Source organism: Cervus canadensis, chromosome 10 (genome assembly GCF_019320065.1).
Source record: "Cervus canadensis isolate Bull #8, Minnesota chromosome 10, ASM1932006v1, whole genome shotgun sequence".
NCBI classification, from domain to species: domain Eukaryota; kingdom Metazoa; phylum Chordata; class Mammalia; order Artiodactyla; family Cervidae; genus Cervus; species Cervus canadensis.
In genome coordinates, this window is record NC_057395.1 from 51,012,482 (window position 1) to 51,025,548 (window position 13,067).

At 42.8% G+C, this 13,067-nt stretch overlaps 1 protein-coding gene across 2 annotated transcripts in view; it reads left to right on the forward strand.

Annotated features, from left to right (window-relative positions):
- Positions 1-13,067, forward strand: part of DNAAF9 (dynein axonemal assembly factor 9) — a 172,287-nt gene that overhangs the window by 153,101 nt on the left and 6,119 nt on the right. For both annotated transcript variants that reach the window (XM_043478392.1, XM_043478393.1), the window contains exons 30-34: positions 549-684; positions 2,721-2,807; positions 6,813-6,919; positions 7,235-7,309; positions 12,488-12,693. In XM_043478392.1, the coding sequence (XP_043334327.1) occupies positions 549-684; positions 2,721-2,807; positions 6,813-6,919; positions 7,235-7,309; positions 12,488-12,693 (611 nt within the window). The remainder of the gene's footprint in view (positions 1-548; positions 685-2,720; positions 2,808-6,812; positions 6,920-7,234; positions 7,310-12,487; positions 12,694-13,067) is intronic.

Here is a 13,067-nt window from a genome sequence, read left to right on the forward strand (position 1 = left end):
ACTTCTGTATTTTCACAAAAGTATGGGAGTGATTGTGGCCCACTCCACAGCATCTTTTTATATGGGCCACCTATCCTTACTGTGTCACTCTGTAAATATCTTTGTTAGAACTTATCTTGTAATTGTGAGTCCATGGATGAGCCTTCTTGACTGTGCACCCTTTAAGAATGATTAGCACCTGACATACGGTTTGTGTTGGTAAATGTCTTCTGAACTGGTGAAAGTCATTGGCAGCAGTTCCTAAGGAGGTTCATGGGATATGGAAAGGGCCATTTGATGAAAAAGCTCCAGGTATCAAAGTGAAATTAAGAAGACGGAGGAGGTTAGGAAGACAGGCAGCTACAGAGCTGAGGCCATTCACTTCCAGAGGTTGCAGAAAGAACAGAATGATGGCTGTTATATCAGTATTGAGGGGCAAGGGTGTGTGTCTACATGAGGGGGCTGCTAAAGGGGATGATCAGGGGAGGGGGCAAGGGCTCACATTTGTGCAAACCCTCAGCCCCAGTCAGAACTCTGAAGGCTGAGTTGTTTTTGGTTTTATTCCGCAGGCCTGGTTAGTAATGTGGTATTCACCAGTCACACTATGGAGCAGAGGCACCCTCTCCTTGTTCAGCTGCAGAGCCTCATCAGAGCTGCCAATCCTTCTGCAGCCTTCATTCTTGCAGAAAACGGGATTGTCACCAGGTAAACTTAACAGTCACTTCACTCTGTAGGACGGACCACTTTCTCAGATACAGCATGCTGTCTGTGACCCATTGGGTCTTTCCACTGTATCTAAGACCTGAGCATTTACGGAAGCCAGGTCTTGAACAAGTGCTTTTGATGCTGTGTAGAAATCACCAAGAGGATTCCACATGTCAGCATCCTGTACTGTTTTGAGATGTTTTATTTTTGATGCATTCACATTCTCATTCATTAAAGGATTCAAGTCAAGACTCTCTCAGGGTTCTTTATATTAAGATACAAGAGAAATAGCATAAAAACACAGGGAAATTATATCTTTAATTCGTAGAGTTGGGTTCTAGTTACAACCTAAAAATAGAAAATTAGTGACTTTTTATGTAAGGATACTAAGAGTTGTATATTTTTTATATAGTTTCGACCTTTGAGCATTGCAGATATTCTACATATTCAAAAATTAGGTCAACAAGGAGGAAAAAATACAAAAAGTGAATCCATCTGTATATCAAAGTAATAACAACCATACACACACAAAATAATTCAAGTAACTTTTGAACATAATCCTCTGTTGGAACCCGAATTCCAAACAACATTAGGGAAGGGAGATTATAAATATGAAATGGGAACAGTAAGGAAAAACCCTGCCGATGTCGGAGTTGAATGGGGGACTCAATATAAATTCATTAGTTCAAAAAAATGCATATTCCCTCTTTCCATTAAAACGGACCAAAAATAATACCACAGTAGCAATTAATACCTTTACCTCTAGATCTTAATCTCTAAGTACCAGTCCCCACTAAAAGGTATCTGGTTTCCTTGGAGAACTGGTTGATTGCAATTTAGGCAGTGAAAGTACAATGTGAGCCTAGTGCATTATATGCCAGAAAGGCAGGGAAGTATTAAAAAACTAGTGGAGATATTTCAAAAGGATACGGAAGCTAGCTTAAGAAGTTTGTCCCACTTGAGTTTGGGACAACTTGAGTTGTTGTATGAGAGAACCATGATACTAATGGATTATAGCACATGGAATAAAATGAGTCTATGGTGATATTAAAAAAATAAAAAAGGGAGGGGGACGGAACAGTAAAGCTCTGCTCTATAGAAGAATGCTAGCTAATAAATAAGAGTTTATAGAACTGGAAAGACACCATTTTGTAACCTTTCATATAATAACTTGATTTAGGCAAGAATTATCAGTGGATGCTAAAAGTAGTGGATGACAGATTGTTGAGGAAAAGGATATTCACTTGACTGAAAGTATCTGTCACTCCATAGACTATTTACTGCTTCCAAAGAGGGAAAACTACCTTCACAATGAAAAGGTCTAATCTAGAAGACATGACATTGACCAAAATATTAAACTTAGCAAGAGCACTAATGGGATGAAGTGAATCATGTGCTTCCTTCATATGACACTGTGGGAAGAACACATCACTCGGCCATTACTCTTGTCATGAGTGTTTAAATGAATCTAATCATGAGGAGCAACCAGACAAATCCAGGTTGTGAGACACAAGACAGCTGACCATGTACTCTTCAAAATTGTCAATTCCTTGAGAAACAAAAAGTTGGAGGTATTTTTTCCAGATTGAAGGAAAATTAAAGTTATAAATTCAATGAACGATCCTTGATTGGACCCTGAGTGCCCTGTCCCCCCCTAAAGGGAGAAATTTGAAAATGGATGTATATTGTTAGATCAATAGTTTCCAACTTTAGCATGCATATGAACCTCTTGGGGATCTTATTAAAATGAGGGTTCTGATTTAGTAGGTCTGGAGTAGTCTAGAGATCCTGCATTTCTAGCAAGCTCCCAGGAGATACCAAGGCTGCTGGTCCTCCATATTAAATTCCTTAGGTGAGAATTAGTGAAAATCTGCTTGTTTCTAGAGATGCATATTAAAGTATATAAGGGTGAAATAACAGAAAAAAGTATATATGTATGTACTTGTGTGTGTATACAGGGGTGTGGAAGGGAAGGAAAATGTGCAGGTTAAGTTTGATAGTTCTGACTAACCTGGGTTTTCTGTATGTTTTTAAAGGAATGAAGACATTGAACTGATTCTCTCAGAGAATAGTTTTTCAAGTCCTCAGATGCTACGATCTCGATATTTAATGTACCCTGGCTGGCAAGTATTATCACTGAAAAATAGCTAAGATTTCTTTGTAAACTCAATGATTATTTACAGAAAAGAAAAAGTGAAAATACCAGGTGTGCTCTGGGAGGGTGACAATGGCAGTTGCAGTGGCCTGAAGTCCCGGTAGCTCCTGGCCTTATTAGAATCCCAGTGATCCACAACTCGGTCTCAAATTGAGACCCTTGCTGAATGTTGAGACTTAAGGAGTCGTCTTGTGAGTACTAAGCACAGTGACGTCCTTTGTTGCCTCTAACCTCTGGTAAGAGTGAGGTAGCTGGCATGGAACCAAGGAGTTATGACCCTTCTGAGTGAAAGAGTCACTCCTGAGAATAGTCAGTCCTCTGGAGTTCCCATCTGACAGATAGGTTGCCTGCTATTGTGGCCCAGAGGATGTTCTCTTCTCTGCAGGTGGCCTCCCAGCCTAAACCTGTCCTCCGGATTCAGGGGAGCAGAGGAGAAAAGAGAGTGTGAAGTGCACTGTCATCATATTTCCAGCATCACTTGAGCACTTACTCTGTGCTACACATTGTTCTAAGGCTTTGTTCTCCAGTATAGCAGCCACTGGCCACATTTGGCTACTTAATAAAATTAAATATATATTAATAAAAATGAGGTAAAATTTAGAATTTAGTCTTTAGTCACACAAGACCCTATTCACCTGCTTAACTATAACTAGCAGCTCCTGTGGGACAGTACAGATCCAGAACGTTTCCTTCATCACAGAAAGTTCAGTTCACAGTGCCACTCTTAAGAGTTCAGCCTGTGTTATCTCATTAATCCTCAAACCAGGCCCCAAAGTGGATTTCATTAGTTTCTTCATTTTAGAGACAAGGTAACTGAGGCAGCCAGGAGTAAAATGTCTTGTCCAAAGTCACACAGCTAGTAAATCAAAGAGTTGGGTTTCAAACTCAGGTTGTGTGGCTCTCAGAGCTTGTACTCTTTTTCTTTTTTTTTTAAGTATAGTAGATTTACCAAGCTGTGTTAATCTCTGCTGTACAGCGGAGACTGTGCTCTTCTCTGCCATGCTGCACTTGTCCCTGTGTGGGAAGGATAACTAGGTTTGCTGTGCTGAAGGTTCAAGGCAAGCCAAAATCGATCCCTCATGTTGGTCTGAATCATCTCTATTATCCTTACTCACTTCTCTCAGCCACCTCTTTATTATCCTTACCCCTCAGCCATGAGTACTATTTTTTAAAATAGAATAGTACAACCAGTACTATTCTATTTTAAAATGCAGATCGATATGTAAAATTGAAAATTTTCATGCTTATTCTTAGAAGGAACCTCTGGTTTGAGTCACATCATAATTAAATAGTGGGTAAGTGGATCATTCCTTGTACCTAAACAAGGCAGTAATATCTTAGCTAAAAAAAAAAAAAAAAAGCTGGAGCTTCTGGGGTGAAACGCTTGTCTACAGTGGCTGTAGCTACTGACCTTTGTGCTGCCAAAACTAGGCCTCTGGGCTTAGTCCTGAGACTTCTGCCATCTCTACCTGGTGCCTCAGGGAGCATGCACACTTGTGTGTGTGTGTTAGTCACTCAGTCGTGTCCAAGTCTTTGCGACCCCTGGTGGACTGTAACCCACCAGGTTTCTCTGTCCATGGAATTCTCCGGCAAGAACACTGGAGTGGGCTGCCATGCCCTTCTCCAAGGAATCAGATAAATTACTCTTTTATCAAGATCACCATCATCAGACTCCTGCTCATCCCTGTACATAACTCCCCTCTCTCCTTGGATGAGGGCCATGACCTCAGAGTGAACAGGCTTTATTAGCTCTAGGATGTACTCAGCTTTGTGATGTGCAGAGTCTCAGCCATTCCCCTCTCACAGCCCTCTCTAGTCATTGACCCCACACCTACCTCCCCTGGCAGAGCAGCTTGTTCCTAGTCTGGAAGGAAACCTTGTACTCTTCCCTTGGCCCCTCCAAATTCTCCTAAGGATGCAACTCTGAACATAGAAGCCCGAGGAGCCCATGGTCTCCAGAGAACAGTCTTGGAAAATTGTTATGCCACCACCTTGCTTTAAAGAAATAGCAAAAAGTGAGCTATTTTCAACAGTATAAAATTCAAAACTGCAGTGCAATTTTGAAACAAAGAAGACTAATCAGAAAATACAATAGAATGTAAGAAAGTGTTTGCATCAAATGTGACAAAGAGTTAACATAGTATTTGGGAGGCTTGTTTAGGTTTTAAAGAATAGGTGTTATTGTCATTGTTCAGTCACTCAGTTGTGTCCAACTCTTTGTGACCCCATGGACTGCAGCACGCCAGGCTTCCCTGTCCTTCACCATCTCCTGGAGCTAGATCAAACTCATGTCCATTGAGTCAGTGATGCCATCCAACCATCTCATCCTCTGTCATCCCCTTCCTGTCCTGCCTTCAATCTTTCCCAGCATCAGGGTCTTTTCCAATGAGTCGGCTCTTCGCATCAGGTGGCCAAAGTACTGGAACTTCAGCTTCAGCATCAATCCTTATGATGAATATTCAGGATTTATTTCCTTTAGGATTGACTGGTTTGATCTCCTTTCTGTCCAAGGGCCTCTCAAGAGTCTTCTGCAACACCACAGCTCAAAAGCATCAGTTCTTCAATGCTCAGTGTTCTTTATGGTCCAACTCTCATATGCATACATGACTACTGGAAAAACCATAGCTTTGACTAGACGGACCTTTGTTGGCGAAGTAATGTCTCTGCTTTTTAATACGCAGTCTAGATTTATCATAGCTTTTCTTCCAAGGAGCAAGCGTCTTTTAATTTTGTGGCTGCAGTCACCATCTGCAGTGATTTTGGAGCCCAAGAAAATAAAGTCTCTCACTGTTTCCATTGTTAACCCATCTATTTGCCATGAAGTGATGAGACTGAATGCCATGATCTTAGTTTTTTGAATGTTGAGTTTTAAGCCAGCTTTTTCACCCTACTCTTTCACCTTCATCAAGAGGCTCTTTCGTCCCTCTTTGCTTTCTGCCGTAAGGGTGGTGTCATCTGCATATCTGAGGTTATTGATATTTCTTCTGGCAATCTTGATTCCAGCTTGTGCTTCATTCATCCAGTGTGTGTATCTCATGATGTACTCTGCATATAAGTTAAATAAGCAGGGTGACAATATTCAGCCTTGAGGTACTCCTTTCCCAATTTTGAACTAGTCCGTTGTTCAGTGTCTGGCTGTAACTGTTGCTTTTTGACCTGCGTACAGGTTTTGCAAGAGGCAGGTAAGGTGGTCTGTCTGATATTCCCATCTCTAAGAATTTGCACAGTTTGTTGTGATCCACACAGTCAAAAGCTTTAGCATAGTCAATGAAGCAGTAGTAGATGTGTTTCTGGAGTTCTCTTGCTTTTTCTATGAACCAGTGGATATTGGCTATTTGATTTCTGGTTCCTCTGCCTTCCAGCTTGAATATCTGGAAGTTCTCAGTTCATGTACTGTTGAAGCCTCGCTTGGAGAATTTTGAGCATTACTTTGCTAGCATGTGAAATGAGTGCAATTGTGTGGTAGTTTGAGCATTCTTTGGCATTGCTCTTCTTTGGAATTGGGATGAAAACTGACCCTTTCTAGTCCTGTGGCCACTGCTGAATTTTTCATATTTGCTGGCATATTGAGTGCAACACTTTCATAGCATCATCTTTTAGGATTTGAAATAGCTCAACTGGAATTGGCATAATGGGAGCCCAGAAGAAAGTGGGAGGGGATCCTGAGTAAGGGCCAAAGGATACGAGGAGGGACCCCTAATCCCAGCTGGGATACTTGCAAGCTTCAAAAATAGAAGAGGTCTTTGACTTGAAGAAATTGCTAGTCTGCTCTTCCTTCTCTGAAGGGGCAAACATGCTTTCCAATCTCAAGATGAAAGAAACATAAATGCTTTCAAATAGGTGTTTTGTACACAAAATGGAATATGAGTATAGGAGAATTCAAATATGATAATACACAGTTCTATCGAATGTAGTATGTAATAACACTCAAAGCCCCAATTACTTATATTTATAATTTTTTAAACCTTTTAAGGTATGAAGGTAAATTTGATGCTGGATCAGTCTTTCCATTGATGGTTCAGATCTGTGTATGGTTTGGTCGTCCCTTGGAGAAGACTCGCTTTGTGGCCAAGTGTAAAGGTAAGCCTTGACTGGAACATGTCCCAGCACCGGTAAAAGAGTCCCCCAGAGTTGTCCCCACTTTCTGGCACCATTTTGATTTCCAGTGTGCTATCTCTTCTTACCATTTGGGTCTGAAAGGAAGCAGAGGAATTTGAGGACCCAGGTATCCCATCCCCTGGGTACAGTGGCAGAGCCGCTGGGGGAGGAACTGGTGTGAGTACCTGTGAACCCTAGAGGAGGCGCCTTTCTAGTGTCTAACCCTCCCAGCTGTGCTGCCCTGGCCTTGGCCTCTGCCCCCAGATAAGTAACAACCCTGTCCTATTCCTCCACCAGCAATTCAGTCCTCCATCAAGCCGAGTCCATTCTCTGGAAACATCTACCACATCCTGGGCAAAGTGAAGTTCTCAGGTAACTGCGGATTTGGATTTGGGACCTCTGCACTGTGGAGTGATCACATCTTGTGATGTGATTTCATAGCCTCTGCTGATGCTTAGCAGACCACTGATGCCTCTTGTTGTTGTTTTTGTTCAGTTGCTAAATTGTGTCTGACTCTTTTTGATTTCATGGACTATAGCCTGCTATGCTCCTCTGTCCTCCATTATCTCCTGGAGTTTGTTCAGATTCATGTCCATTCAATTAATGATACTATCTGACCATCTCTTCCTCTGCCACACCTTCTCCTTTGCCTTCAATCTTTCCCAGCATCAGGGGCTTTTCCAGTGAGTCAGCTCTTTGTATCAGGTGGCCAAAGTATTGGAGCTTCTGCTTCAGCATCAGTCCTTCCAGTGAATATTCAGGGTTGATTTCCTTTAGGATTAACTGGTTTGATCTCCTTGTGGTCTATGGTACTCTCAAAGAGTCTATCACTCCTTCCATTTTTTCCCCTTCTATTTGCCATGAAGTGATGGGACTGGATGCTATGGTCTTAGTTTTTTTAATGTTGAGTTTCAAGCCAGCCTTTTCACTCTGTTCTTTCACCTTCATCAAGAGGCTCTTTAGTTCCTCTTCACTTTCTGCTATTAGAGTGGTATCATCTGCATATCTGAGCTTATTGATATTTCTCCTAGCAATCTTGCCAACTTATGATTCATCCAGCGTGGCATTTTGCATGATTTACTCTGCATATAAGTTAAATAAGCAGGGTGACAATATACAGCCTTGATGTACTCCTTTCCCAATTGTGAACCAGTCCGTTGTTTCATGTCTGGTTCTATCTGTTGCTGCTTTTTTTTTTTAATTTATTTATTTTAATTGGAGGTACCTGTTGCTTCTTGACCCACATACAGGTTTCTCAGGATACAGGTAAGGTGGTCTGGTACTTCATCTCTGTAAGAATTTTCCAGTTTGTTGTGAACCACACAGAGGCTTTAGCATAGTCAGTGAAGCAGAAGTCCATAGTCAGTGAAGTAGAACTCCCTTCCTTTTCCATGATCCAACAAATGTTGGCAATTTGATCTCTGGTTCCTGTCTCTTTGAAACCCAGCTTGTATATCTGAATGTGCTCGGTTCACATACTGCTGAAGCTTAGCTTGAAAGATTTTGAGCATAACCTTGCTAGCATGTAAAATGAGAGCAGTTGTATGGTGGTTTGAACATTCTTTGGCATTGCCCTTTTTTGAGATTGGAATGAAAACTGACCTTTTCCAATCCTGTGGCCACAGCTCACTTTTCCAGATTTGCTGACATATTGAGTATGGTGCTTTAAAAGCATCAGATTTTAGAATTTTAAATAGCTCAGCTGGAATTCTGTCTCCTTTTCTAGCTTTGCTTGTAGTAATGCTTCCTACAGCCCATTTGACCTCATACTCCATGATATTCAACTCTAGGTGAGTGACCACACCATCATGGTTATCCAGGTCATTTTTTTATATAGTTCTTCTGTGTATTCTTGCCACCTTTTCTTAATCTCTTCTGCTTCTGTCAGGTCCTTACTGTTTCTTTCCTTTGTCATGACCATTTTTGCATGAAATGTTCCCTTGATATCTCCAGTTTTCTTGAAGAGATCTCTAATTTTTCCCATTCTGTTGTTTTCCTCTGTTTCTTTGCATTGTTCATTTAAGAAGGCCTTCTTATCTCGCCTGGTATTCTCTGAAACTCTGCATTCAGTTGGGTATATCTTTCCCTTTCTCTCTTGCCTTTTACTTCTCTTCTTTCCTCAGTTATTTGTAAAGCCTCCTCAGACAACCACTTTGCCTTCTAGCATTTCTTTTTCTTTGGAGTAATTTTGGTCACTGCCTCATATACATTGTAACATACCTGTGTCCATAGTTCTTCAGGCACTCTGTCAGTTCTAATCCCTTGAATCTATTTGTCACTTCCACTGTATAGTCATAAGGGATTTGATTTATGTCATAGCTAAATTGCCTAGTGGTTTTTCCCTACTTTGTTCAGTTTAGCCTGAATTTTGCAATAAGGAGCTGATGATCTGAGCCACAGTCAGCTCCAGGTCTTGTTTTGCTGACTCTGTAGAGCTTCTTCATCTTTGGCTGCAAAGAATATATCAGTCTGATTTCAGTGTTGACTGTCTGGTGATATCCATGTGTGGAGTCATCTCTGAGGTTATTGGAAAAGGTTTGCTATGACCAGCTTGTTCTCTTGACAAAACTCTATTAGCCTTTTCCCTGCTTCATTTTTCACTCCAAGGCCAAACTTCCCTGTTATTCCAGGTATTTCTTGACTTCCTACTTTGGCGTTCCAATCCCCTATGATGAAAAGGACATCTTTCTTTGGTGTTAATTCTTCAATGTGCTGTAGGTCATCTAACCGGCCAACTTCAGCTGCTTTGCTCTCAGTGGTTTGGGCATAGACTTGTTTATGTGATGTTGTACATAACTTGTACATATGTTGTACATAGACTTGTACTTGTGATGTTGAATGGTTTTCCTTGGAAATAAACCGAGATCATTCTGTTGTTTTTGAGATTGCACCCAAGTACTGCATTTCGGACTCTTGTTGACTATGAGGGCTATTTATTTTTTCTTTCTTTTTTTTTTTAATTGTTTTATTTTTTTATTGGACACACAGCATGTGGGATCTTAGTTCCCCAACCAGGGATCGAACCCATGCTCCCTCCATTGGGAGCTCAGAGTCTTAACCACTCGACCACCAGGGAATCCCCTATTTATTTTTTCTAAGGGATTCTTGCCCACAGACTATAATAGATATAAGGTCATTTGAATTAAATTCACCCATTCCCGTTCATTTTAGTTCACTGATTCCTAAGATGTCAATGTTCACTCTTGCCATCTCCTGCTTGACCATGTCCAATTTACTTTGATTCATGGATCTGACATTCCAGGTTCCTACATGATACTGTTCTTTATTAGCATTGGACTTTACTTTCACCATGAGACATATCCACAACTGAGCATGGTTTCCATTTGGCCCAGCCACTTCATTCTTTCTGGAGATATTAGTAATTGCCTTCCACTCTTCCCCAGTAGTAGCATGTTGGACACCTTCTGACCTGGGGACCTCATCATCCAGTGTCATACCTTTTTGCCTTTTCATATTGTTCACGGGGTTCTTGAAACAGGAATATTGGAGTGGTTTGCCATTTTCTCCTCCAGTGGACCACATTTTGTTGGAACTCTCCACTATGACCCGTCCATCTTGGGTGGCCCTGCACGGCATGGCTCATAGCTTCACTGAGTTACACAAGCCCAATCGCCATGACAAGGCAATGATCAATCAAGAAGCCTCTTAGACTCTCTCAAAAAAAAAAAAAACCCTCCCCTCTGGGTCTTACACCATCAGGCTCCTCCAGTCTTCCCTTTCATTCAGGGTCCCAGTCTTTCTTCAGGCCCTTCTGCTCTGCAGTGGAGGATCTGTTTTCCTGCCCCTGCATGCACCTGCTCAGGGCCTCTCCTCACAGCTCCTTGACTTTCTTGTTCTGGAGACTTTAACACCCCACCCCTCTTGAGCCATGCATGGCTTCCTCATAGCCATGTCACCAGGAGCTACCCCAGCGCTGAGCTCTCTGGCTGTGGATCTGTTTCTGCCAGAGTCTTCAAGCCTTCCACTTTGCTTCTCCTCCCCTTCAGCAGACCTGTTTAACAGCCTTTGACCACTGGAGCCCTTGCAACCTGAAGTCAGTCAGTCCTGGACTGGGGTTCAGGGAAGTTGTCAAAACAAGGAGCTAGTCAATTCCACATTGGAAACGATGAGAATGCTCCAGAGAAAAGATCTGTGGATCTGAGGCAAAAAGGGCATATTTCAGGAACCAAAAAAAGTTTACTGTCGCTGGGGCCTAGGGGAGGATGTAAGGGAGTGTGTCTGGTTATAGCATCTTTGGTAGTTACAACAGAAAACTCCTGCTCAACTAGCAGGTGTTAGCTACATAGCAAGAAATCAAGAGGTCTGGCAGTGTAGCAAGACCACCGAAGACCCAGGTAATATATGACTTTTGTGTGCTTCCATTCTTAGTGTCAGCTTTTCCTTGGGTTTTCACCCCTTATGGTTGCCAGGTAGTGCTGCAGGCTAGGTGTCACATCCAGACGGAACATCCAGCTGACGGAAGAGGCTGGCTATTCCTGTGGGTGGCTCTATCAATTCCTCAGCAGACTTCTGTCATTGGCCAAGATCAAGTTGACGTTGACCATGGGAAATTCATATTGGAGGAAGAGGATGCTGGGTAGGCAACCAGGAATGTCTGCAACAGGAGCCCCTGAGAGTTGTAAGCATGGAATCATCTGAGTTCAGATAGGAAAATTAGGTGACAGAGTCTGTATGAAAGAATCTCTCCTGGTCCTTAACCTTTGGTTTAGTTTATGTTATTGAATCAGAAACTTTGGCCCCTCTCTGTAAGCCCCTTACTCAAGCCCTCTTCGCTCAGGCTTCAACAGGCAGCTCCCAACTTGCCTCAGTGGTCTTTATGCCTTCATCTTCCCTCTGCCCTATCATCATCTCCTTTTCTTCCTTATTTAGACCAACTGTTGACCCCTTTCTTGTTCAAGGTAAACCTCTCTTTGTTTTAGAGTTCTTATCATGCCTTTTTGGGGACCATTACCCTTTTCTTGTGTCTCCAGTAGATCTTAGCCCCCAGCTCCTCGGCCTATAAACCCAGTCACCTCTTTCCTTTCACCATGTGACCCTCCTGTGGCACTTGTACTGTTGAGCATGCCCTCTTCCCTTGGCCTCTCAGGCCTTGACTGAAACCCACCCCCTTGACCTCTGCCAGGGGGGCTTTCCTTGCTTCTCAACAATCTCTTCCACAGGAGTGACCTGAGCCATCCCCTCCCCTTCTTCTAATGACTATGAAGGTGGCTCCCATTCAGGGTCCCACAGTCTTTCAAATGCCACAGATGCAGAGTCATTCTCTTCTCCTCCCGTCTGCAAACTTTTTCTTCCTCTTGTAATCCCCTTCTGGGTTAATGGTGTCCACCTGATCACCCAATCAGCTGAGCTAGAAACTTACATTGTTCCTCCCTTTCTTACTTCATCCTTTCTGATTTGCTGCCAGTCATATCAATTCTCCCTCCTGCATGTCTTGGCAATCTGTTCCCAACCCAGCTGCACTACCACAGTCTTAGTGTAACCTTAACCTCTAGGGGCAGGGTTTCAGGGACTAAAGTGTTCTCCTTGCAGACTCTGAGAGGATGATGGAGGTCTGCCACAACACTCTAGCCAACTCCTTGAGTATCGTGCCAGTTTTGGAGGGACCCACACCACCCCCTGACTCCAGAACCTCACCTCAAAGCAGCAGCGGGCAGCAGGAATGCTACCTCGTGTTCATAGGCTGCTCTCTGAAGGAAGAAAGTGTCAAGGACTGGCTGCGGCAGTCGGCTAAGCAGGTGATTTCGAAGCCCAGACAGATCTGGTACCAGTATGACCAGACGCTTCAGGGTTGCTGCTGGCCCTGAGGCAGAAGCCCCTCCACCCTCCCTGCTCTCTCACCACTGGTTCTCCTGTCCCAGGTTCAGCCAGCATTTTCAGGGACTCTGAGAGTGGGAGGGAGCCCCTGAGGCAAACTCTAGGCAGAATTGTTTTGCTGACTATCCTGTGAGCCCAGGTTTTCTAAGCCATTTCCATTCCTACTTCCCATGGCAGACTAGAGTTATTAGGTGGCTTAACCAGGACCTAGGTGAAACCTAGTTGTTTTGTATGGACCCTGGATGAGCTTAGTGTACTAAACTCAAAATGTCTTCTTAGCTGAACCTAGTTCATA